The sequence below is a fragment of the Akebia trifoliata genome, chromosome 15, assembly GCF_017979445.1.
Source record: "Akebia trifoliata isolate Shusen 1 chromosome 15, ASM1797944v1, whole genome shotgun sequence".
Taxonomy (NCBI): Eukaryota; Viridiplantae; Streptophyta; class Magnoliopsida; order Ranunculales; family Lardizabalaceae; genus Akebia; species Akebia trifoliata.
In genome coordinates, this window is record NC_141389.1 from 1541328 (window position 1) to 1567251 (window position 25924).

Consider the following 25924-nt stretch of genomic DNA (forward strand, 5'->3'; position numbering starts at 1 on the left):
TGGTGGCACTTACTTGTGTGTGGGGAGTAGGAGGTATAAACATTATTATTTTCCTCTTATCCCTTCGACTTTATTGCCTTTACTCTCTTGCTCCCTTACTAATTTCCTTTCTAATTTTTCTATCTTTCCTATTTTTCCTCTTCACCCCCAAAGATTTTTTTTAATAATACCACTCCAATTTGTTTTTCTCTTTTACCCCTTAAACCCCTAAAGAAGATGCTCGTGTCATAAGTATGGGTGAACTCTATTCTATATAATAAAACACAACAATAAGGACCCATTTGTGGGGGATAAACTTCTCATCAAGATACAATAATCATATTTTTTTTATTTTTCTTTTACCCTTTCAACTCTATTGTTTTTACTCTCCTTCTCCTTATCCCTTTCACTTTTTCAATAATATCTCTCTAGTTTTACTATTCCTCCAACCCCAAAGTTTTTTTAATAATATTCCTCTAATTTTATTACTTTTCTTCTTTTACCCCTTTTACCCCAAAGAGGATGTTTATGCAATAGGCAGAGTGAACTCTAATATATATATAATAAAACACAATTATAGGGTCCACCAATTCTACAGTTTTGTGTAAGGGATAAACTCTTCTCAGCTACAATGTTGTGGGGGGACAAACGTTTCATTGAACTACGATTTTTGTGAATTCACTTTATTACTTTTCTCTTCACTCCTTTAACTTTATTATATTTCCTCTTTGACCCATTTTATAATTTTTCATCTTTTACCCATTAACTTTATAAAAATTTAATAATATCCCTCCAATTTTATTTATTCATGTTTTTACCCTTTTAAGCCTAAAGAGGATGCCCGTGTTGTAGGCACAGGCGGCAAACTCTAATTTACACAATAAAACAAAATTATAAGACCCATTTTATTATAGTTTTGTGGGAGATAAGTGTCTCATCCAACTACAAGTCTTTCCTTTTCACCTCTTCTAATTTTACTATCTTTCCTCTTTAACTCTTTTAACTCATTTTATTATTTTTCATCTTTTATCCTTTTAATCTCAAATTTTTAATAATACACCCTTTAATTTCACTTTTTTTTTTCTCTGACCTCTTTAACCCGAGTTAAATGGTTTACTTCATCCCCAAGCCGATTTGAGTCATTTCAAACAACTCAGTCTTTGCCATGGATAGACTAGACGTCAAAACCAAGGCTCAATATGGGTTTGGACTATTAATGGAGAGAGAAGGCAATCAGGCTAAAGTTGTCTGAAACTATTGATAAATCTGTGCAGTTGTCCATCCCGATGAAAGAAAATCTATGATTCTATTAACATATGCCACGTCACGTGAGTATTTTGAGTAAGCCACGTGGGGGAGTCAGGCTATCACGACTCTTTTTAAAATGAATGCGTTAAGCGCATGCAGCAGTTAGTGTTAAGCGACATGAAGAAGTTGAAAATTATATTTGACAGAAAATTCAATGATTTCGTGCTTAATTACTTGCTAATCACTGAAAAAATTCATTTTTGTATTTTGTAAACAAACAGCTCCTAAGGTTCCTTGAGCTCTAATGGATTATTACTACAATGGCAATCCAACACTACAGCCCTCTAGATTTCATGGAAAACTTATATTAAAAAACAATTTTTTTAGGCTCGAGCCATCGTTCAATCCTTAAACCAAAGACAAACTTCCTCATCACCACCAGAATTTCTGAAGCTAGACAACTGGTCTGACCTATGAACTGGATTTATATAGTCATAAGAGTAAAGCTAGCCTTACTAGGTAAGATTTTGGTCATTGAGATCACCTTGTGGGATCTAAAAACATGATCTGATATGATAGGGATGTAGAGGACAAAATTCTATGAACTAAACTTAAAAGGGCTAATTTTCTACGTGAAACTTTGATTTGAAACTTTGATTTTAAATTTGGAAGTTTGATGGGAGTTCAGTAGCTGTTGGTTTTCAAAACCCTATATCAAGCGCAAAAACAAATATTTTTTTGAAAACGAAAATTGTGGATTATACTATGTCCATGAAATATAGAGGGCTGTAGTGTGGGATTGCCAATTGACCCATAGAAAGATTTCAAATCTTACTTACTTAGTAAGCGAAGTGCATAACCCATCTCTATATTTTTCAATGGCATGTAAAAACATTGTGCCATTGTTTCGGCAAAGTACATACATGAGAAGCAATCCACAAAAGAAGAGCAAAACTCCAGAAACAACAGCATATAAAAAACTATATTTTATTGTAGAAGCAGAGATTGATCTAACTATATGTACAACCACAGTTACATATTCTTTTGGAATTTGGGAACTAATCAAACAATCTCTTCAAGAAGAGCAAGACAGCATGCACACACCTGGCCGATAAGCCCATGCAGGAGGAAGGCGTGCGTATTTCTCCATTCCCGGTTGTTCATCATATGGCCGCTCCATAACTTTCAGAACCTTACGAACCTCCGTGTAGTCACCTTGTTCAGCCGCATCTATGGCACTCTGGCATAGATAGTTCCGGAGAATAAATTTAGGGTTTATGGAATCCATCTGAATCTTCCTCTGCTCATCTGGAACGCCACTCGCAGCCAGCTTTGGGAGTAGAAAGGAGATTGTGAGGGAAAAAAAATATCGGATATGCTAAGAAAATAGTATATACTTAAAGACGAAATCAATCAAAAGTCAAATGATTGTTAATCTTTATAACCGTGAGAGCTGGCTATTGGCACCCCAGCTTACACTTATTACACACCAATTAAAAATAAAGAAAATAAGTAAATGGTTTGAGGTGCCAATTTTATTTTTTGGGTTCAAGATTTTATATGAGCCTAATCATAATTGTAAACTACTGAAATTGTTTGAATGAGTGTTATTATGTTTTGTGATGTTGAGATTATTATTAGAACCAAACCTCTGTAATGTTTGAAGTGTGTGTTTTAATCTTTAATTAGGGTGTGACAAAAAATTTAAGAAATTGGGTGTAATAAGTAAAAGTTGGGATGCTAATAGCAGCTCTCAAGTTTTATTTACAAAAAGAACATTTGAAAGAAAGAAAATAATGAAAATTGAATCAAATAGCCAGACAATGGGATAAATTATACCTCGTGTATGTAGGTTTGCACCCATTTGGTCCACGCCTCCTTCCGCTCCTTGCCCATATCTAATAAAACAGCCTTAAGAGGAACAAGCAGCTCGGCTTCTGAAATACTAGGGTCTGTTTTAATATTAGAGAGTAACCGAAAGAAATTCGTGTAGTCAACTTTATCAACGGACATGTTGTTCAGAAGTTCACTGATCAATTGTTTATTGTACTTCAGCAGGCCAAGTTTTCTGGTCATTATAGACTTGTACTCGTCCATGAATTTAGTTCCGTATCTGTTACAAGTCAAGGACATGAAACCGATCATTAGCAATCAAATTTCTGGTACTTCTTTACTAGTATAATGAGAGAAGACAGAGTAGAAGAGGTTCGACACCAAAATTTGAATTTCAAAAATGCCCTCTCCTTGACATTTAAACTTAATATAATCAAAGGTCATTTTGGTCAAAAACCAAGAAGCACCACCCTAAGAATCACGTGTTAGTTTGCAAAATTACAAAAAAAGTCATTTTTTACAATGTAATCAATGTTTTGATTACCGAAAAGCCATTTTGATACATGTATGTTTGCACATGTCACCTTCTTGTTTCAATCAGGAAGAGAGTCTAACCATTCCAAGAACTAAAAAAAAGGGTACCTTTCCATGGCATAATTTGCCTCCTCACGATTGATTAAGTTGGCAGATGATAGAGTTGAGCCAAACTGTGCAATGTTCCATAAACCAATGTCTGGCTGGTTTCCAAAACAATACCTTCTTCCCGGAAGGTCCGTGGTATTAGGAGTATAACTTGGATCAAAGGCATCTAAAAACCCAAAAGGGCCATAATCAATGGTGAGACCGAGTACACTCATGTTGTCGGTGTTAAGTACACCATGAGTGAAACCAACCCCTTGCCAGCTTGCAAACAAAGAAGCAGTACGTTCAGCAACCTCAACTGTCCAAGCTGATTGCATCCAAAGTTGAACAATATACAAATGTTAACATGCCAAAGTATATATATATAGGGGGCGGTTCAAGGGCCATATGTAAAAACATATGAAAAAACAATGGTTTTTCAAAATATGGGTTAGAGGTTTTGGATTGAGCTGATTTTTTGCAAGGATGGTCACTATGATGAGAAGATCATCCTCACAAAAAATCAGCTTAATCAGAAACTTCTAAATCCATCAAAAGTGATTTACAAATTAGTAACAAAAATTGGCAAAAAATCGACGGTCCACATTCTAAATCACTTTTAATGGGGTTATAAGTTTCAGATTGGACTGATTTTTTTTTCGGATGATCTTCCCATCATAGAGATCATCCTCACAAAAAATCAGCTCAATCCGAAATCTCTAACCCATATTTTGAAAATTTATTAATGTTACATTGTTTTTACATATGTTTTCTCGTATGGCCCTTGAACCATATATATATATATATATATATATATAAAATAAAAAACAACAGTGGGTTCCCACTCTGCTAACCCCCCTTCCCCTTCAATGATACCCCTCTAAATTTATTATATTTCCTCTTTTACCCCAATAACCCCAAAGAGGATGCCCATGTGCCCATGCCGTAGGCACAGGCAAACTCTAGCTGGCTAGCGTGTGTGCGTGTGCGTGTGCGTGTAGAGAGAGAAGAAAATCACCTGCATACTTGTTAGAAGTCAAATCCACAACTGAAGCACTCTCCTCATTTGTCTTGAAAGATAAGCTCTCACTCTTACTTATGTTTTCAATATGAGGGAAGTGATGCCGGATGGTGTAGTCAGCCAAAGCACGAACTATGTCCAAGTCTTCTTTGCCTCTAGTGGCATGTATTTGAAATGAACCAAACCGCAGAAAGGACTGAGCAACTCTGCAAACAATTGCACCAGGTTCTTCCTTTGGATTGCCACTGCACAAGAAATACATCAAAGTTATAAATAAATAAAAAAAGGCGTGATCTATCCAAATCTTTACTATTATAATGAGAGAAATCAAAATAAAAGTGGTCCACAACCAAATTTTGGATCTCACAAATGCCCCCACTTTTACATTTAAACTTAATATAATTAGGATCATTTTGGTCAAAAACCAAGAAAATTACACTCCCACGACCTCTTAATCACGTTGATTAGTTTTCAAAATTAACAAAAATATCATTTTTACTATGTAATATTCAAAAATCCTTTATTCAATATACTCAAAAACCAAGAAAATTGCACTCCCACGACCTTTATTCACATTGATTAGTCTTCAAAATTAAAAAAATATCCTTTTTATTATGTAATATTCAAAAATCCTTTATTTAATATATTAAATTACAAATAAGCCCTCCTGATACATGCGTGTTTGTTCATGCCACATTCTAGTTGATATTATAAATACCTTGTCTACAATATAGAAGCAATCATGCAATGGCTGCTTCCTTGGCACCTCAATTATTTCCCCCCAATCAGAATATCAAGTCATCCCAGGAAAGTCTACAGGAGTTTTGACTTGTTCTTAATATTTGTAGTATAAAACTAAAAAAATTCCATTAAAAAAGATGGCAGAAGGTAAGACTTAGAAGGGAAGCAATCAGCAAAATGGGTTTTTGATATCCCAGATTTTGCAAGACGTACTCATAGAACATGTCTCGGGTGACAAATTTTCCAGTTGTAACAAGACAAAGTGCCCGGGTTGTTGGGATTCCCAAGCTATGCATTGCTTCACTGCAAAGGAATTCTCGAATGCTACTACGCAGAACAGCAAGCCCATCGGCAAACCGGCTGTACGGTGTCTTACCAGCACCTTTAAGCTGAAGTTCCCACCTTTCACCCCGAGAATTCAGAAGCTCTCCAAGGGTTATAGCACGACCATCACCCAACTGACCGGCCCACATGCCAAATTGATGGCCACCATAGCATTGAGCATAGGGAAACCTGTCAAAGTGAAATCAGTCACGAAGAGTGAATAATTTTATTTTTTGGAAAAGAGAATAAAAGAAAAAATAAAAAAGGAAAGGTTTAACAAGTTATGAATACGTACCCTCCCACCACAGGGGATGCCCCAGAGAAAATAAGCGGAAACTCTGGCCTTTCAAATCTGAAACTCCAACATAAGTTACTGTTAGATGTATAGTTAATGATGCACCAAATGTAGGAAAGAATTGAACCTGTTAACAACCATATGGAAAATGAAAACCCGCTAGGATATAGAAATTAATCTAGTAGGGTAGGTGAATTGCTATGAACTTCTAGAATGTCCACAGCGTCGCCTTACTTAGATGGTCACTAATCCAATGCTTATAAGGTGGAATAAACATGCCACTCAATTTTAGCAGCTATTGTGGTGCAAATTTACACCTTCTGGAGCTCAAAGGATGGTGTAGTGTGTTAGGTATAGCTGAACAGAGCAGAATGACTTTGACACTGTGATTAAACCTGGCCTTATGGACTCACATTGTTAAGGGATGAATCCTTTTGAAGGGAAGGACCGCCGCCATTACATTATGACTTATTATAGATTTCCATAGCACTTAATTAATAGTGAAGTAAGTTGATTGAACAACCTTACTTAATGAAAGCAAGCCAGCCTGAAGACTATAAGCCAAGACTAATAGGTTGATCAATCTCCCTTTCTTCTTCTTTTTTAGCTGTCGAATGATTGAACCTGGGGTTTTCGGTTCAAAGGTCCTTAAATGTGGTGCGGATTCATCACTCTCAACCAGTTCAAGTTCAAGTCCAAGGTGATTGAGTGGACCAAGACTTCAGATCTCCTCTATGGCAGGAGGCGAAAAACCCTTCTAGTAATCAACCGGTTACATTGTCATTCAATGGATACTTCAACCGAACATGGCTCTTATTTTTCTTTTTCTTTGTGTGTGCATGTGGGTGGGTGGGGGCGGGGGGGCCTCAATACCGAAGATACAGCATATGGTCAACGGAGATTGAGTAACTTTCACCAATCACCAGTTCGCCGGTACAATAAAAAAAACCAAATATTCTGGTTCTTTTACAGAATTACGACATTTTAATTGCCAGGAAGCATAAAGAGACTTACTCTTTAGAATCCAAATCAAGCAACTCGCCAACTGACTCTGACCATGCAACAAGCTGAGGGTTTTCCACTTCAACAGATGGAGATACTTTTGTATAACATGCATGCAGGACCTGCAATAAAAATCGTAAATTGGTTATATCTGATCTTTGACCCAGTCAATACAAATATTAATTTGGTCCTTGTTTGTTTGATATCATCTTCTACTCGTTATGAGGAAAAAATGGCATAAGATGAGAAATTTGAGAAACGACAAGCAATTATGCCAGCAAGCATCCCCCCCCCCCACCCCAAGGCTCCCCCCGTCAGATTTTAGATAAAGTTTCTTTTATCGGTATTGAGATAGATAAATCTTCAAAAAGGAAAATAAATGATGACAGAATTTTGGCGTCTTTGGTGCAGGGATAGCACTATTATTTAGGCACCGTACAATTCGTTGATGACCAACGAACTACAAACAGGGAACCAAAACCAAGGAACTCTTAAACAGCTAACCACTTGGTTTTCAAGTAGGATGATTAACTGCTTACTGGCTGTCAGATTAAAGAAGTTTTTTACTGAGCAACTTGTTGCCATTTTGGCATTAAAAGCTGACTGATCGCCCTTCCTGCTAACGAGGCTGACTGCTAGCAAGTTAGACCCTCACATCCAAAGAATTAAAAATCAATGTAAAAAAGGCTTTCATTCTGTGAACGGAAGAGTCAAAATTGCTAACCAGTGAATGTATAGGGACAGCAAAGCGAGCCTTATGTGGAAAGAACGAGTCATACGTTTTGTGAGAGAGCAAGCTTCCACAGACACCATATTTATAAGCACGACCCTATCTATTAGCATGCATGTTAACAAACCAACTACTCCAAAAGACCAATCTGTTGGAGAGAGGGAGAACTACTAATATAAGAGGGTCACGAGACTTCGTCGAGGTATGACACACCTGAGAGTGGAGGAAAATATACACTGAACACTCCCCCTTATTCATAAAGGTGGAAAGAATCGAACTTGCGGCCTACACAAACCTAGCACTCTGATACCATGTTAACCAACCACTACAAAAAAAAACTACCTGTTGGAGAGGTGGACAACTATGGATACAAGTGGGTCATGGGGCTTAACTCGGGTATGACACACCTGAGAGTGGAGGAAAATATACACTCAATAACACCTATAACCCTCACTATATTCAAAAGTGGTAAAAAAAATTCCAGGAATATGCATACTGATATTAATTGTAAGTATTCCTTTAGCTTTCAAACGATAACTCCTCGAATCACAACCAACATTTTCTTCTAGAGCTATTATTCTACATCCAATTTGATCAGGACCCGAAATCCGATTCGTCAATCATTGAGCAAAGGTCAAATTTTGATTCACACCGAAATTTCCAATTCAAATCAACTTAATGAATCCAAATAAATTACATCTAAATCACCCATCCAATGAACAATTTATGATTTTTATATGGGGAATCATATCGGTTCAGTTCCAGGATTGAGAACAACTAACTAAAATCAACTAAACATTAAGTAAAGGTTAAATTTTGATGTACACCCAAATTTCTGGTTCAAATCAACTTAACAAATCCAAAAAAATTACATCTAAATCACCCATCCAATAAGCAATTTATGATTTTTATATGGGGAATCGTATCGGTTCAGTTCTAGGATTGAGATCAACTAACTAAATTACATCTAATCCACCAAATCAAGTAAACCAAAAAAATTACCCAAAAATGTTTAAACTTTTAAACTTTAAAACAAATCACCTCTCGTGGAATCGTATCGGTTCTTGGATCTCCAGGCAACTCACGAACAAACGAATGATCCCAATTCAGATCCTCGAGATTCAACCTAACCCTATCGTTCCCCAAACTCTGATTCTTCAGATCAGCGGTCACTGCCTCGACCGACAAATTGCTCTCTCTCGCAGAAGAATCCATTGAAGAGTTGCTCAAGAAATTCTCACCGATCCTACGCGCAGCGATTGAAGATCTCCGGCAGTGAGACGGAAAGAAGTGTAGTTTCCGTCGAAAAGTTGCCGGAGAAAGATAAAGCGGTGCCGGAGAGATAGTAGAGAGGAGAGGACGACGAATGAAGGTGAGAGAGGAGAGAAGTGAGGAAGGGAAAGATAAATGGGCGAGCATTTCTGTCTCTCTTTTCACACTCTCTCTTATTGTTTTTTCTTTCTTTCCGAAGTACGTGTTAGGTCATTAAAAGGTGTGCATATTTTGTACACTTGGGAGTTGGATTGTATCTTTACTTCAAGTTTGCTTTGAATGACATGTGGCACATTAAAAAAAAATTGGCAATCATACATGATGATTGATGAATTCAAATCTGGTAATCTGGTGGGTGAGTCTAGGGTTCATAGTTTTCAAAATTGATTTTTTGTCTTGTTTTGTTTATGAACAATACCGAGATGATTCGAGGGTTGGGGTTTGAATGGGATGAAGTTATCTTGACAAGTACATGTAAACATGATTTATAATCTCGTTTCGATTCAATGTTTCGACGCATTATCTATTTGAGAACAAAGAGTTTATCAAATATTTATGAAAATATGGGGTTTTATCTAAATAACAATCGGGTATTTTAGATAAGACTAAAGTCAAAGGCATTCATCATGAACAATTGCAACCATCGTCTTTTTTTTTGGAAAAGAGGAGAAAAAAATTATAGAATAAAAAAAGGACGAGGAAGTTACTTCAAAGTCAAACAATCCAAATCTAGCAATATAACTCTTACAGTCCGACAATCCACACCGAGGTCTCTCTCTTTTTGATTTCCCTGAAAATCCACCAAAATTTTGAATATTTTTTGTTTCAAGCATGTTTCATCTCGAGATTTTATTTAAATGAGATGACTTGAGAGAGTCATCTTGATCTCAGATGATTTCTAAAACCATGGTAGGATTTCCAATGGTACTAGTCACATCTAAAATTCAAATTGTTCTAAACCAATCACTTTTGATTTGGATCAAGGATTTGGGTTATGATAAGGATTTCATTTGATGCCATATCGGATTCATTCTAGCTTAATCATGTTTGATTCAATAAATTATGAGAAATTATGTAAATCGTATTATATATATGTATGGGTCCCATTCGGCACCTAACAATTTGCCCAACATGTTTTGTCCTACATGGGTTAGAAGTTTTGGAATAGGCTGATTTTTGGTGAGGATGATCTCTATGGTGAGGAGATCATTCTCACCAAAAATCAGCCCATTCCAAAACTTCTAACCGCATCACAAATGATTTATAAAAAATGGACGGTCCACGATTTTTCAACTTGTAAACATGGGTTAAAAGTTTTGGAATTGGCTGATTTTTTGTGAGGACCATAGAGATCATCCTCACCAAAAATCAGCCCATTCCAAAACTTCTAACCCATGTTGGGCAAATTGTTGGGCAAAATGTTGGGTGCCGAACATTTCCCTATATGTATATATATACTTGGTATATCATATTAGATATGATTCTATATTATCGAATCTTATTTGGATCCATAGATCGAATAAAAACAATTAAACAAGATCCAATCCAATTATTATTGGATAGGTTGTGGGTGCGACTTGATCATCCCTGACAAACACGATCTGATTGGTACCCCGTCCATTGACAACCCTAGACAAGTGAATAATAATTGTTTTAAATCCATTTACTAACTAATTGAATGAACCTTGGGTGATAAAAAGACATGTCCCTATAAATTTTAGTGAGTATTTGAGATACCTTGTGTTTTCAAACTAATGGTATGCCGTTGATCTAATTCTATTGCTGAAATTGATAAAAATGTCCTAAATGCCCTCTTCCTTTGAACCTGTAGTAAAAATATTTGATATTTCATGCAAAATTCACCCATCTTCAAGCTTGTAATCTTTAGGGTAAATTTTGTGCAATCTATTAACCTCATCTTCAATCCATTGTCTTCGACTTTTTGTAAGGAGCACTCTATCTTTTAGCTTTTTTTCTAATAACAAAATATGTATAGTGTTCTGTTCCTAAAAAATAATATTGTGTTATTGGGGTTTGAAGGAGATATAAAATTTTAAGGTTAATTTTTGCTCTTTTATAATAATTATTATTATTATCCCCACCCTTTGGATGGGACAAATCCCGCAATCACATGCACCGCCCCTTTGGAAAGTCCTAAATGCAACCGGTTGAGTCAAGAGTCAATCGAACCCTGGAAGGTGGCCCCAAGAAAGTCATAGCTTCGTGAGGTTTCAAACACTTGACCTACTATTCCCAAGGAGCTTATCAAGGCTAACCCCTTAGGGTCAAGGTCAACTTTTACTTGAGCATTGTTAAAAACAAAAACAAAAACAAACAAAAAAATTGGAAAATGGAAAAATGAAAATGAACGAATTTTTTGTAGGTGAGAAAGCTTCGCAAAATTTTGAAAAATAATTTCTAGTGCGCATTCTCATTTTGTCTTCCTCTCTTATAAACAAACTAGGTCCATTTTAGAAGGGTGTGACCATCCAACAAGGATCCTTAGATGATTGCTGAAAACTACATTCCTGGGGCTTTTAAAGAAAACAAAATTCACTTTATAAATTAAAATTTTTAGAACCCATTTTTTTTTCTCTTTTACAGATATTTAGGTATTTTCAAATCTGTTTTTTAGCCATAAATTCTTAGTGTTCAGTTATTTTCCTATTAGTGCAAAAATAGTTAAAAATAACAGAGAGATTGGACTTCGTTATATCTTGAAAACATGTTTATTAGAACCCATTTGCATTCTTGGTTTAATATCAGGAGGCAAATAATGTTTTTAAAAAATGATGTTACAACGTGCCTTGAAGAACAATCAATCTTCTTAACTTCCATATTATTTTTCCAACATAATTTAAGCATATTGAATCTCTAATTTCTCATTTTTCTCAGTGAAGAATGTGAGATTCAGGTTTGGATTTGTCCTCTTTCATGAAGCACTACCTTGCACTCACAAAATAATATACTATAAAATATTGTAATTGCAAAATCTCACTCTACAAGAAGGGCCTGTAAATTTGGAAGAGCATTTCTTAGTTATGATTCAAAATCTCATATCATTCGAATATTTTGATATAAGTATTGTTTTTCTTGAAAAAATTAATAAAAAAGGGTTAAATATTTTAATATTTATCAAAAATATATTATTTCTTTTTAAAAAATGAATTAAGCCACTGGACAGTCTAGGGTTTTACTAACTTGTTGGACTGTCCAATGTTTTAATCTGTTAAAATAGATTGCTTTAACACCCCAGCAATTTAAACTCCTTTTAACACATTGGACAGTCCAACGAGTTATTAAAATGCTGGATTATCCAACAACTTAATTAGTTTTTGATAATTTATAAATAAATATTTTTTTTATAAATATAAAAATATTTAACCCTCTTATAGTAATTTTCCTTTTTTTTTTTTTCTTTTGGTCGTAATGAAACATCGACCCCTAAAATCTTCAAGAATAGTTTAGAATATCTTAATTAAGACCATCTTGACTTCAGTAAGGATCGATATATCGTCACAAGACGAAATATTCTCTTGATCGATATATTGCCACAAGACGAGATTTTAATGCCCTCTATCGTACACACAAACACATACACTCCACAAATTGGGACTTAAAATGGGGTTTAGGGAATATATCCATATCTGAATTTTTTATCTGAATCCAAATCTGAATTGAATTCCGGATCCGACTCAGATACTACTAGCCAAAAACAAATTTGAACCATTTCACTTTCACTAAATCCGTATCCAAATCCTACTAAATTGATTGATTCAAGTTGGTTGATCTATTAATTAAAAAAAGGTGACTTGAACTTAGACCTCTCATTTTTTTGGAGGAAGGCATTGGCCATTGCGTCCAACATTTGTTGGTTGAAAAAAATATAAGTTACAAAATAATAGATTATTCGGATCTAGGCATCTAAACGAATATAAGAATGGATACATATCTGACCCGGATCCAACTCGGGTCAAGGGACATCCACCCATATTTGAACCATTTTTTAATCGGATATACTTGAAGAACCAACCCATTTTAAAGCCCTATCCACTGGGCCGACAATGGATCAAATTGAGGTTGATTTGGTATTGATCCAATAAGGATCAGATCTAAGACTGATCCAAAAAGTATTAAATCGAACTCTTATAAGATCGGGTTACCTAGCAGATCTAAATATTAAGATTCAGATTCGATCCATTATCAATTGGATTGGGTCCAAATCGAGTCAAACCCAATTTTAGGTATAAAATATATATCTCAAGAAATAAATAACATAATTTTTATACTTTCTAACGTATTATTAGATCGGCTCCTTATTGGATCAATACACGATTGATACGGATCCGATCCAATAAGATATCGGATCGGATTCTTATCTGAATCCAAAACATCGATCCCAATCCAGAGTTAACGGATCGGATTCCGAGTCTGATCCGATCCATTGACAACCCTACTGCCCACACTGTTGAGAGGCGGAACTCAAAACCAGTAGTAAATTAGAAAGCAAGCGCTATAAAACACTTTTCAAGTCCGCGTATTTTCCCATCATTCCCTCGCTCGCGATCCCGATACTCTCAACAAAATTTTCGAAGAAAAATCTCTCTTTTGCGTTTCGAATTCTCTCTTAAACCCTAGTTTCAGAGGTGTTTAATTCGGTTCCTTCTTGATGAATCAGACAAGAATGTGGAGAGTGATCGTTAAAATCTGTCGTTCTTAGCTGTCCACAGCTTCAATTTCTGAAGAATTATTGGTTTTTTCACCTTCTCTGTGACTCTGCAGTGGATTCTAGGGATTTTTTTTTTTGTTTCGTTCTTGTTCAAGTGAGGATCTATTTTGGAAATCCTGGCTATGGACTACGAACTCTCAGACAGTAGCGGTGAGTAGCTTAAAATTCTTTCTTTTATCGCGTTTTGTGTTTTTTTTTTTTAAAGATTTGTTGACGTTGGTTTTCATGGATTAGGGTTCACTTTTGGATAATTTCTTCGGCATTGTTTTTTGTTTTAGAGAAATTCTACTACTGGAGCTACCGGACAGTGTTTGGTAGCTGAGCTTGTGGAGTAGAAGAAATGATTTAGGGTTTAGAACTCAATCCATTGATTTCTAAATTTAGGTTTTTTTTAACCTAATTGAGTTGAATTAGCTCGAAGCACGGAGAAAGTGCTAGGGATTTCTCTAGGTTGCGTCTTTTGCTGTCCATACTTCTTGAATCGAAGAAAGATGAGATTTTGGTAATAGAGTGGCAAAGCTTACTGTTTTATTTACTGTGTAAGAGTGAGGCCAAGTTCGTAGTTTTAGTTTAGATTGCCAATTCTTCTAAAGAACTTAATACTGTACTTTTATTTTAATAATACAATTTAAAGTTCTTTCATGGGGTGGAGAGTTGCAGGGAATAAGAGAGATCATCCTTGAGATGATTTCTAAGTTTCCTGGATCACTCTGAAAGGTGAAAGCCATATACAAGAATTCTTTTTTGGGATGGGGGAGTGGGGGAGGGATTGTGTCAAAGAGGGCGTGTGGTTATCTAATATCTTGGAATCGATTGTGAAGGTGGAGGGGAAAAACCCATTTGGAGATCATCCTTGAGATTATTTATAAGTTTCCTGGATCACTTAGAAAGGTGATAGCCATAAAAAAGATTTTTTTAATTTTTTTTGGTATGGGGGAGGGATTGTGGCAAAGAGGGTGAGTGGTTATGTAATATCTTGTTGTGAAGGCGGAGAGGGAAAACCCATTTGGAGATTTTTATTTATTTTTTAAATCTTCAATCCAGACTAAGATAGTCAAGGAAAAAATAAAATGCTGGGTGGGGGTAGATTTGTGGAGTTCAGTCCTTAGGGCTTAAACAATGTTGATTTACTTCCCCGAATGCTCACAGTTGGTACCCAAGTACTAAGAGATTGGTACTTTGGACACTTATCATCGTCTGTTGATGCAGAGCCTTTGAAAGGAAGGATTTTGGGGAAAATGATTTTCTGCTCAAGATAGGATCTAGTTATGTCGGGTCTACTATGTTCTGGCAGGGGTGTCAATGGGTTGATTCCGGTTAGCTCCCGAGGTAATTAGAACTGGGAACCATCATATCTTCTCGGTTTTGACTTCTGTCGATTCTGATTCTAAAATAATTAAGTGGAACAAGAATCAGAACTGGAAACAACAAGAACTGTGGATGCCTGTCGGTTTTGGTTCTGTAATGTTGTCCTGCCTTTCAAGAAATATGTGCATGCACCTCTAAGCTCAAATGATGTTTGAGTCAGAGAGAGAGATGCAAAAATGCATCGATTTGAAATGCAACCGTTGAATGTCAAAAATGCATTCCTTCCCGGTCGTCATATACATTCCTTTACGCATTATATATTGCTTTTCATCTTTGTGTAAACCGTCATTAGTGTCACTGGTTTTTGCTTGGCAAATGCTTCAGCAAGCATCTCTATCACACTTGAAATGTTGGAACAATGAATGATTAAACATCCACTAAGCTGAAGATAAGAGTTGCGTTGTGCCTCACCTGTGGGGGAATTGTGTGCAACTCATAGGCTGCCCAGGCAACTTCGTTGGGTTGTTTCTTTCTGCAATATTAGCAATTTGCCTGAATTGTGCACACAATTTTTTTAATAAACCCGAACCTTGTCCTAATTCACTTGGATGGATCCACTATTTTGATTTTTCATCTTCAAGCATGAAAATAAAGACTTTTCTTTTATCTCAACATTTAGATTAAGCTGCTACTGATATCCCATTATTTTATTTACTTCCCGGTTCTTTTTTAAACATCTGCAGGCACTGATGATGATCTTCCTCCTTCACATCAAAATAGAGTTCAAATGGGTGGCCGTCTAGCTGGGAATGGAAGATCTGCTGTTGGTGGTTCTGTCCCATACCCTAGATTGACGCATAATGATATGGAGGCCCAGATCCACCATATCGAGCAAGAAGCATACAGTTCAGTCCTACGCGCTTTTAAAGCCCAATCTGATGCCATTACTTGGGTATTTATTGTTGCATCATTTCACCACTAATGCATTTATATTTTCTTCACCATGCTTAGATAACTACCTCATGAAATGGAAATTCTTCAGGAGAAGGAAAGTTTGATAACAGAACTTAGAAAAGAGCTTAGAGTATCAGATGAGGAACACAGAGAGCTTCTAGGCAGAGTTAATGCAGATGACATCATTCGGAGGATAAGGTCTGATAATGTCATGAAGAGAACTATTTTATTTTTTCCGAGATACGTCAATCAGATTTGCAAAAAACTTATTTATCAAAAAAAAAAAAGAAAAAGATTTGCAACAAGTTTTGATCAGTTCTACCTTTTTAACTGGAAGTGTTATTTCATGATTACTTCAGGGAGTGGCGACAGTCAGGTGGGCTCCAATCTGGCTTGCATAATACTGCTCAACCTGTTCATGATCCAGTACCCAGTCCTACTGTCTCAGCATCTCGCAAGAAACAAAAGACATCACAAGCGGTGCCTTCTATGTCCTTAAGTGCACCATTCCCTGCTTTGCATCCACAAACAGTAGCTGCTCCTATGCAGCCATCGTCATCAGTTGCTAAGCGAGGAGCTCCCACCAAGGGCAAGAAGCCTAAATCGGTAAGTTCAATATTTTGAAGTATGAATTTTGCGTAAAGACTCTTCATAAACTGCCCGCCCCCCCACCTATCCCCTGGGTGCCCTCCAATAAATCAATGAATGACACACAAACACAACAACAACAACAACCAAAAAAATAAATGAAGAAGAAGCCTAAATCAGTAAGTTCAAATATTTTGAAGTAGGGGTTTTACGTAAAGATTCTTAATTTACATGTACCTGTCTCACCTCCCCCTCCAATCCCCTTTTAACAGGGTCAGATATTGCCTGGGGTGCCTCCAACAAAATCTATACAATACCCTTCTACAGGTCCAAGTGGAAGGGGCCAAATTGCTAACCGGGGTTCTGCTGGTGCCCTTGTGCCATATGAACCTGCGGAAGCAGTACCTTATGATCCGTTAGTTGGGCGGAAAGTGATGACAAGGTGGCCTGAGGATAACAACTTCTATGAGGCTGTTATAACTGACTACAACCCGGTGGAGGTATATTTGACTCTTGTCCTCTTATGGTTTCAATCTTGGACAACGGCAGTAGAGTACCTTACCATTTTTGAATCATTGTCAGGGCCGACATGCTCTGGTCTATGATATGAATACAGCAGATGAGACATGGGAATGGGTTAATCTCAAAGAGGTAAATCTTAACACTTTTTTTTTTTTTGATAAATGAGGAGGACAAGGTGTCCTCAAGGGTTCAAGAGAATGAAACAAAAAAGAGTACAAAAGATGAAAAGACCGATCACCCTTTACGCACAAGATCTAAATCTTACACTTTTATCACAATCTAAATTATTTTTCCCCTATTTTCTCTATAGCTAATTTGCCGTTATACATTATTGCTCAATTGTTGATAAATATAGAAAATAAACTTGTGTTGTATTTTTTTTTTGGATAAGCAAGGAGATTTATTTAAAAAGTGGTCAAGATGACCAACTAGGAAGAAACAAGGACAAGACTAAGGAAAAGAGATATTGCATACCCAATCCTATCTAGCTACAAAATTGGCGAAAAACACCCCCTTAAATTCAATAAACACTTTACACCAAAAAAAGATGTAAGAAAGGATCGACAATGATAGCATTGAGTAATCCATACCCTTGTCTTCGGAACACCCGTTGTTCCTATCCTTCCAGATCCCCCCAACAGATCGCAGATGGAGTGATCCTCCAAAGCAGTTTCTTATCATCCAAGAAAGCATTACCCCACTCCTGCCACGACTGGAACAAATCCAAAATAGAGACAGTGAAGCAATCCTCCACTCCAAATCTAGTTAGGAAGAAACTCCAAATTTGTCTCGAAAAAACGCAATGAAGAAGCACATGCTAAATGGATTCCTCACCCCTTGAGTAAAGCAAGCATACATTTGGTCCATGAATTCCTCTAACCATCAACTGGTCCATAGTCAATGTCTTCCTTTTAATGCTGCACACCAAATGAAGAAAGCCACCCTCGAAGGAACTTTCTGACCACACACTGCCTTAGTCGAAAAAGTAGAGTTGGCAATCAGTAAAGACTCATTGAACGAACTCACTGAGAAGGCCCCAGAATGACTACCTTCCCAACAATGACCATCTCTAACCTCATTGGAAATCCTCACGTCATCAAGGCACTGAAGAAGAAGCGACACCTCCATCTTCAAGTCATTTATGTTCCTTCTAAAGCCAAGATCCCAATCTACTGCTTCCCTATCATTTTTCAAAAAGGCACTCACTGGTATCTCCCTCTTTATAGATAATCGAAACAATCATGGAAACCTCGTCATAAGTGTTGTCTCCCCACACAAAACACTCTCCCTTGAGGCTATCACGAACCTTATTCTCTTACGAACTTTCGGCAAGACTTTAAGTATCCGCTTCCAAACTCCACGACCATATGACAATCTTGTATCCCTGCTTTTCCACCCAAAAGGTTCGACCCCAAATTTCACCTCCACCAACTATTCACCTCCACCCCAAATCTCCGCAAACACTTCCCTAGTTAGACTTGGTTCATAAACTTAAGTTTCTTTATCCCAAGTCCCCCTTTGCACCTTAGGAAGACAAACCTTTTCCAGCTAACCAAATGAAACTTTCTCTTGCCTAACTTGTCATGCTACAAAAAATCTCGAAAGAGTTTCTCCAATCTTTCCTCCACACTCTTTGGCATAGTGAACAAAGAGAAATAATAAATTGGTATACTTGCCAACACACTTAACTTTACTCCTGTAGGGTGCACCCAACAACAAACCCAAATAAGTAGAAGGAGAAGACCCAAGCCGACAATCCAAGGAGGTTGCCAAAATCTGAGCTCTTGGCACATCCCCAACAACAAACACTTTGTTCTTGTCGAAGTTCACCGCCAAGCCTGAAGCCTCTTCAAAGCAACACAAAATCCTTCCTAGAAAACTCATTTGCCTCTCGGATGCTTCTACAAACACCAACAAATAATCTGCAAACTGGAGACGTGAAATCATTGGACCGCCAGTACTAGAATAGAACCTAGCAAGATCCCCATTATTCACAGCCTTGCTAATCATCCTACTCAAAGCTTCAAACACTAACAAGAATAGGGATAGGGGATCCCCCCCTGCCTTAGCCCCCTAGAATTCCTGAAAAAGCCTTCCAGATTGCTATTAACCAATATTGAGAACACTTCTCAAAAAAAAAAAAAAAAAAAAAAGAACCAATATTGAGAAAGAAGGCAAGGAAACATACATCATAACCCAACGAATCCATCTATCCCCAAAACACAAACGCCCAAGCATATACCTGAGGAAGCTCCAACTCACATGATCATATGCCTTCTCTAGGTCTGTTTTGCATACCAATGCTGGTTCGCCTGATCTCCTCCTAATCTATACACTCATTTGCCACAAGGACCCCATCCATAATTTTCCTACCCTTAATAAACGCTCTTTGGGCTAAGCTAATAATACTTGAAAGAATCGACTTTAATTTGGGTTAGGCTAATAATACTTGAAAGAATCGACTTTAATCTTGACGCCAGCAATTTCGATATGATCTTGTGCATAGAACCAACCAAACTAATAGGCCTGAGATCCGCAATATCTTCCACCCCTTCCTTCGTTGGAATCAAAGCTACAAGGGAACAATTTGCCCAACATCAAGAAAGCCATTAGTATAGAAGTCATGAGCCACATCCATCAACTCCCCTTTCACTACCTCCCAACAGACCTTAAAGAAAACCATTGAAAAGCTGTCCGGACCCGGTGCTTTGTCACCATTGAAACTCGAGAGATTATCCTGAACACTTCCCCTTCTTCAAAAGGCCTTTCCAACCACATCCTCTTCTCTGACGAAATTTGATCAAAGAATAGCCCATTGAGCCAAGGACGCTTCCGATGCGTTTCCGAATACAGATTTTTATAAAAAAGCACCACCTCGTTGGCCACATGTTTTATAAACTTGTGTTGTATGATAAAAATGACTGAAGCCACGTGTTCTCTATTCTTGCTTTCTTTTTGGGAATTCCTATATGATTTTGTGTGGGGCGATATGTCTTTCTAGATCGGTATATTGACATGGCTGCTTGAGCCTTAGATAGGTATGATGTCCCTGATTGTGTTCTTGCATCTTCTGAATCTGTTTTAAATGAAGGGCAAGTTAGAAGTGCAACATTCATCAGTGGTGATTTTTCTTGAGATCAAGCTGATCTCTAAGAGTATTATTGGCCAACATTGCAAATTTGAATATTTGAAACACCTTTCAGGAGAAACTAGGAGATAAGTGCAAAACCATACGACATTTTAAAAAAAATTCCAATTCAATTGGTGAGGGGTTAGGACAGCATTGATTTTTTTGTATTGAAGGCCTCGGGTTAGTGAGTGACTTGCTCATTATCTATGTATTCTTAGATCTGAAACTTGTTAAATTAAAATGCGCAGAGATTGAAAACATTCTGTACAGAAACACATTTCAAGCTTCTTTAGCAGGTTGCCTTAGGTTTAATATAGAAGGAATTGATAGGAGGGGTAGAAAACTAGAGGGAATTGTGGCAGCAAAACAGGCTTGGGGCCAAATGGGGGTTGGTGAGTAATCTGCTCATCTTGACCATTCTTAATTGGAAATGACGCAAACAGTAATTAATAACATGACCTTCCTTCATTCCAGTGAACCTCCTTGCACATAGCCCACAAGAGGGACAATTATAGGAGAGTTATAGTTAGCTCACGAGTCACAAGAAGCCACATCATTGTTAGGAAAACTGTCGGAAATATTTGTGGCACTGGGTGGATGACCTGCTGTTTTGCTTATCAACCTTCTGTGCTATATTATTGCCAGCCTGAAAAATAAGACTCAGACAACTGATTCAGGGTTTTACCTCAGATTCTCGAACAAACATAGGAGTTCTCAAGGACAATTTCTACAACATAGAGTTTTTCTTTAGCTAGGCATCCTAATCAGAGAATGTGAGAAGGGATGTAACTTCACGGTTAGTTCATTTGCCTCGGGTATGTCCTTATCTACTACTCATCACTTGATTTCCTTTCAAAATCATTTGGGGTCTGAAGGCCACCTCAAAGGTTGCGTTTCTTCATTTGGCAAGCGACACTTAATAAACTTCCCATTCTTGATCATCTAATTAAGCGGGGATTCATCACTCCAAAGTTTTGCCATCTATGTTTTTCAAATAGGGAGTCAATGAGCATTATTGATTCATTGCCATTTAGCCTATTCCATTTGGTCTCATTTCTTTAGTGTATTCAATTTTTTTGGGTTGCTTCCAAATTCTATGCTTTCCTTATTGCGAAATTGGGATCTGTCCTTATTTTTGGGGAGAAGGAAAATCCTTTGGAGGCTTCTTCCTTTCGCAATTACTTGGGGGATTTGGTTGGAAATGAATAGGAGGATCTTCAAGGGTGTTATGGGCTCTTGTCATATTCAATATATTCGGGCTGTGCTTCTTTTGGTGCAAGATGTACCCGGAATTCAAAGGCTTGTTCTTTGAGGATTTTGTTTTTAAATGGGACTTTATTTGTAATTTTTAGGTGCTTTTGCTTTGTTTTATTGGCCACCTCGGCCAACCGTTGTATTGCTTTCCTTTTCTTTTCTCAATAAAATTTATAATTATCAAAAAAAAAAAAAAAAGAGTTTGATGATAGAAAGTGACATGGCTGACATCTGGAATGTTGAGCACTATTTTGAAATACTCATGGAGTGTTGTGATATGCACTCTGAACACTAGTATGTTGACCTGAAATCATGAGTGGGTAAAGCATCTTATGAAAGTCCAACATATTCCTGTCCACAATCGGAGGTTCTGGAGTTATTAACCCTTAAAGTCCTTGAAGCTTTACAGCTTCCATCCTTGGAATTAATTCGACCTACAACTAGTGTATTTCCTAGGCATATGCCAAAGGGGTGCTTGAAAAGTTTTGTCAATCATCTTCATGGGAATAAACTCAGCTATACTTATCTTCCTTTTGGAATCATCACCCATTGACACCTTGCAACGCGCGCACACACACACACACTACATAATTGTTGAACCATTATCTATGTGAGCACGCATGATGGTGGCACCACTATCAAATGTCCAATTTTAAAGAAGATTAGAATTGCAAGTGGCCACCAAGACTAAACTTTTCAAAGCTAACTCTTCCACTTGATTTGCTTCATACTTGGCCCAACAATTTCCTTTCCCTTAGCCAAATGAGGGATTATTTTTAAATGTGCTATAGTCTGTTCTCATATTTTTTCTTGACATTCCCAGTTTTTCCTCATTTTCAACTAAGTATTCTCGTATTTTCCCCTTCCAATAAGTTTTTCTTGAAATGCCATGTTTTCCCTTACTTACAGTCCTCGTATCATGGACAGGAATCACATCCTTGATTAAGGATTTTGACTGCACAATTACCACTCACATCCTTGATTCACCAGTCCGTATTAGATCTGTCAAGGAATATTAATCAAATCGGATATTATTGAAAAGAAGGAGAAGAGGAAAGACAATAAGTTGGAGGGGTAGGTATTATTAGAAAGAGGGAGAAGGGGAAATGAAGTATATAAAGTTGAATGAGTATTCCTAGAAAAGAGGTATAAAAGAGGCAATACAATAAAGTTACTAGAGTTCTCTTATATAGAACTACTAGAGTTTATCCATGCCTATGGCACGGATCTCTTTGGGGTTAAGGGGTAAAAGAGGAAAAATAATAAAATTGGAGAGGTATTATTAAGAAAAGGGGAAAAGAGGAAAGACAATAAAGTTGGAGTTGTAATATTGGAAAGAGTTGAAGAAAGAGAATAAAGTTAAGGGTATTTTTGGAAAGAGGAAGAAGAAAAAATGTAAAACCTGTCCTCAAGATAAGTTGCTTATGGGGTAAATCTTGAGACAGAGAGTAGGAACCCACTGTTGCGTTTTATTATATAGATAGATAAGCAATGCACCTATCAAAAAATGAATGAAGGAGATTGGTTGTAGATGATTATTTTAGGTTTCTGGAAGCCATTCACCAATTTTTTTTTTTTTTTTTTTGATGAGATCCTGTCACATTTATTTTGAGGACTTTTTGGGTAGGTGGGATTGGGTTTGTAATCTCTAGGTAGTTCTTGACTCTGCTTGTTTTTTGTTGTTTTTGTTTTGTGCCCTGTTTTTGCTTCCTTTGTTCTTTGTTTGGGGTTTAAGGTCATCTCTACCGCCCCGTTAATAAATTATCCTTTTTAAGCATAAAAAATAAGGATTGTGCTAATTCTAGTAGTGGCTGATTTTTTTTTTTTATATAACATATTTGTTAATGGCAGATTTCTCCCGAGGATATCCGTTGGGACGGTGAAGATCCTGGAATCTCTCGTCAAGTGAGTCGTGTTGGACCAGTACGTGGGATAAAGAAGCCTGTAGGCCGTGGTGGTGCTCTTTCGGGTGCAGGAAGAGGGAGGGGTACCACAAAGAGTCAGTCCAAGAAGGATTTACCTCCATCGCAGAACGGTGTTGGAAAAAAGAGTTCAGATGATATCGAAATACTTCACACAGACACTCTAATTAAGGAGGTGAGTGATCAACTTTGAGCCAGTTTGCGAACTGCAACTATTAATTGTTGTTTTTTGTTTTCATCCTTTTCTTGTCGATTCTTTCAAGCAGGTTGAGAGGGTTTTCGGAGCAAGTCATCCTGATCCTCTTGAGATTGAGAAGGCAAAGAAAGCACTTAAAGTAAGAATCATGCATTTCTTTTAGATAAGCTTCTATTGCCGCTCCAACTTTTACTAATACCATGCCAAGATGTGTGCTAATTCTTTGGCCATTTAAATATGAATTGGGGTGGCATTGGCAAAAGTTGCTAAGGCAATAGAATCTCTCCTTTTTTTTATGTTGCATTATACCAAACTTGACAGGTCACAATGGCATTGGCAGGAACATGAACAATCACTGGTCGATGCAATTGCAAGGCTTGCTGATGCCTCCGATGGCGAAAGTGGTAATAAATATCTATAAGATCGTCTGCCTTATGTTGTACTTTGCATTGCCTCTCAAAGCTTAAAATCTCTATTTGGCTCTGTACATATTGTAGTTAATAATTTATCTTTAGTTTAAACACCCCCAAAAACTAAAAACAAAAAATAATAATAATAATAAAAACAAATAAAATTGTGCTTCCCATTTTGCTCAGCTTTAAATAATCCCAACACAGATTCTTATATCAATTTTCTTTTCTCAACCTTAATTCCTCAATTTTCATAATTAATGGATCCATTTTTGAATTGGAGGATCTCAATGATGCATGGATTTAAGTATCTGGTTGGTATCTTTGCATTGGCCCTTGCCACCGTCCATGCTGTCTTCAGCATGATACACATTTTAGCATTTTTGGGAAGGAAATTCTTGATGCAGCCATGTTATTGGTTGATAGGCTAAGTTAAAAGTATGCGATTTCATTGGTTGTTGCTGCACTAGTACTCTTGAGATGACAATACTCTCTTTCCACATTATTTCATGGGTTCTGGGAAGAAAATTCTTGGGATACTAAAAGTGGGTCATGGCCTAAATTATTAAATCCGCCTTTTGGTATTTTTGATCAGGCACTTTGGATGCAAAATTATCCAAAGCCCAAGTCATCTCTCTCTCTCTGTCGTCTGTCTGTGGGGTTCATCTGTTAATCCAGATTAATTATCATGTCTACACCATGACAAAGCCCAAGTAATTGGAATTATTCTTTGTTTTTCTTTTGCCGGATCAGATGAGGGCGGTGAGCGTACGTTTATGAACGAACAACAAGGGTGGAGGAATCAGAAGTATGGTGGGAACCAACACTTTGGCGATGGGGAAAGAGGTGAAGGCCTAGATGGTGATCAAATGGGCGCTGAGGGTAGAATTGCATCTGGTGACGAGGGTGACGATGACATCTGACTTGGTAGTCTTTTAACTCCATTGTATTATGTTATTCTTCTAATCTTATTTGTACTGTCTCGGAGTAACAGCTTAGCTTCTCTGGTTGTTGGTAGTGATGGGTGCATTTGTAAAATTATTGAGTGGACATTGTAAAGAGTCTTGAAATACCCTTTTTGGTGATGCAGATCGTACTAATTCATTTTATTTATTAAATTTATTCTAGGCATGGATGATTGGAATGTATTCTTATGGATGTATGGGGTTTCAATATTCTTGGTCAAATGGTTAATGCTATAGGCATGAGTATCACATGGTATGAAACACAAATTTAATGACAAATATAATGCAAACTTGAAAATATGAAAATTCCAATCATTGATGAGACCGATGGCCTCGGGTTGTTCTGTTAACCCTTTCGATAATCCTACACCAATACAAGGATCGGATCAACCATTTGAAGGCATCATATTTGAAAAGGAGGTTTCAAGTAGTTCTCCAATGGGTTTGGGAATATTACAAATTGGTTTTATGGGGTTGGAAGACAGGAGGATTAAATCTGACTACCCCAAACCCAACCTAGTGTTGGTTCCACAAGATCAACCACAAGATCTTGAAAGAGTCCTGCTGGAATGACCTCAAGCTGGAACCTCAAATCGCACTTCTTGACGTGAAAGTGTATAGGAACCTTAGAAAGCTTTTCATTGGGGTTAAAAGAGAAAAAATAATAAAATTGAAGGGGTATTATTAAAAAAATCTTTGGGGTTAAGAAGGTAAAAAAGATGAAAAATAATAGAGCCGGAGAGGATTATTAAGAAATGGGGGGAGGGGGGAAGGGAAAAAGATATATGGAGATAGAGAGAGGTATTTGCCCTCAAGGGGTGAAAGAGAAAAAATAACAAAATTAGAAAAGTACTATTAAAAAATCTTTGGGGGTTAAGAG

At 37.1% G+C, this 25924-nt stretch overlaps 2 protein-coding genes across 3 annotated transcripts; one reads left to right on the forward strand and one right to left on the reverse strand.

Annotated features, from left to right (window-relative positions):
* Nucleotides 1-2198: 2198 nt before the first annotated feature.
* LOC147383821 (selenoprotein O) lies at nucleotides 2199-9254 on the reverse strand. Its single transcript, XM_086425681.1, has 8 exons — nucleotides 8836-9254; nucleotides 7077-7186; nucleotides 6063-6119; nucleotides 5657-5956; nucleotides 4700-4947; nucleotides 3703-4009; nucleotides 3067-3340; nucleotides 2199-2557 (listed from the first exon to the last, which is right to left on the reverse strand). The coding sequence occupies exons 1-8, from the start codon at nucleotides 9211-9213 to the stop codon at nucleotides 2303-2305; spliced, it is 1929 nt and encodes a 642-aa protein (XP_086281807.1). The 5' UTR covers nucleotides 9214-9254; the 3' UTR covers nucleotides 2199-2302.
* A 4335-nt stretch (nucleotides 9255-13589) lies between these two features.
* LOC147383822 (protein EMSY-LIKE 3-like) lies at nucleotides 13590-25210 on the forward strand. 2 transcript variants are annotated; one of them, XM_086424866.1, is made up of 10 exons: nucleotides 13591-13945; nucleotides 15847-16055; nucleotides 16146-16255; nucleotides 16417-16663; nucleotides 16918-17145; nucleotides 17228-17296; nucleotides 23403-23648; nucleotides 23740-23808; nucleotides 24010-24073; nucleotides 24833-25210. In XM_086424866.1, the coding sequence occupies exons 1-10, from the start codon at nucleotides 13918-13920 to the stop codon at nucleotides 25000-25002; spliced, it is 1440 nt and encodes a 479-aa protein (XP_086280992.1). In that variant the 5' UTR covers nucleotides 13591-13917; the 3' UTR covers nucleotides 25003-25210. The 2 variants fall into 2 exon arrangements, with proteins under 2 accessions (XP_086280993.1, XP_086280992.1); XM_086424867.1 differs by lacking the exons at nucleotides 16918-17145; nucleotides 17228-17296 and having other exon boundaries at nucleotides 13590-13945.
* The last annotated feature ends 714 nt before the right edge of the window (nucleotides 25211-25924 follow it).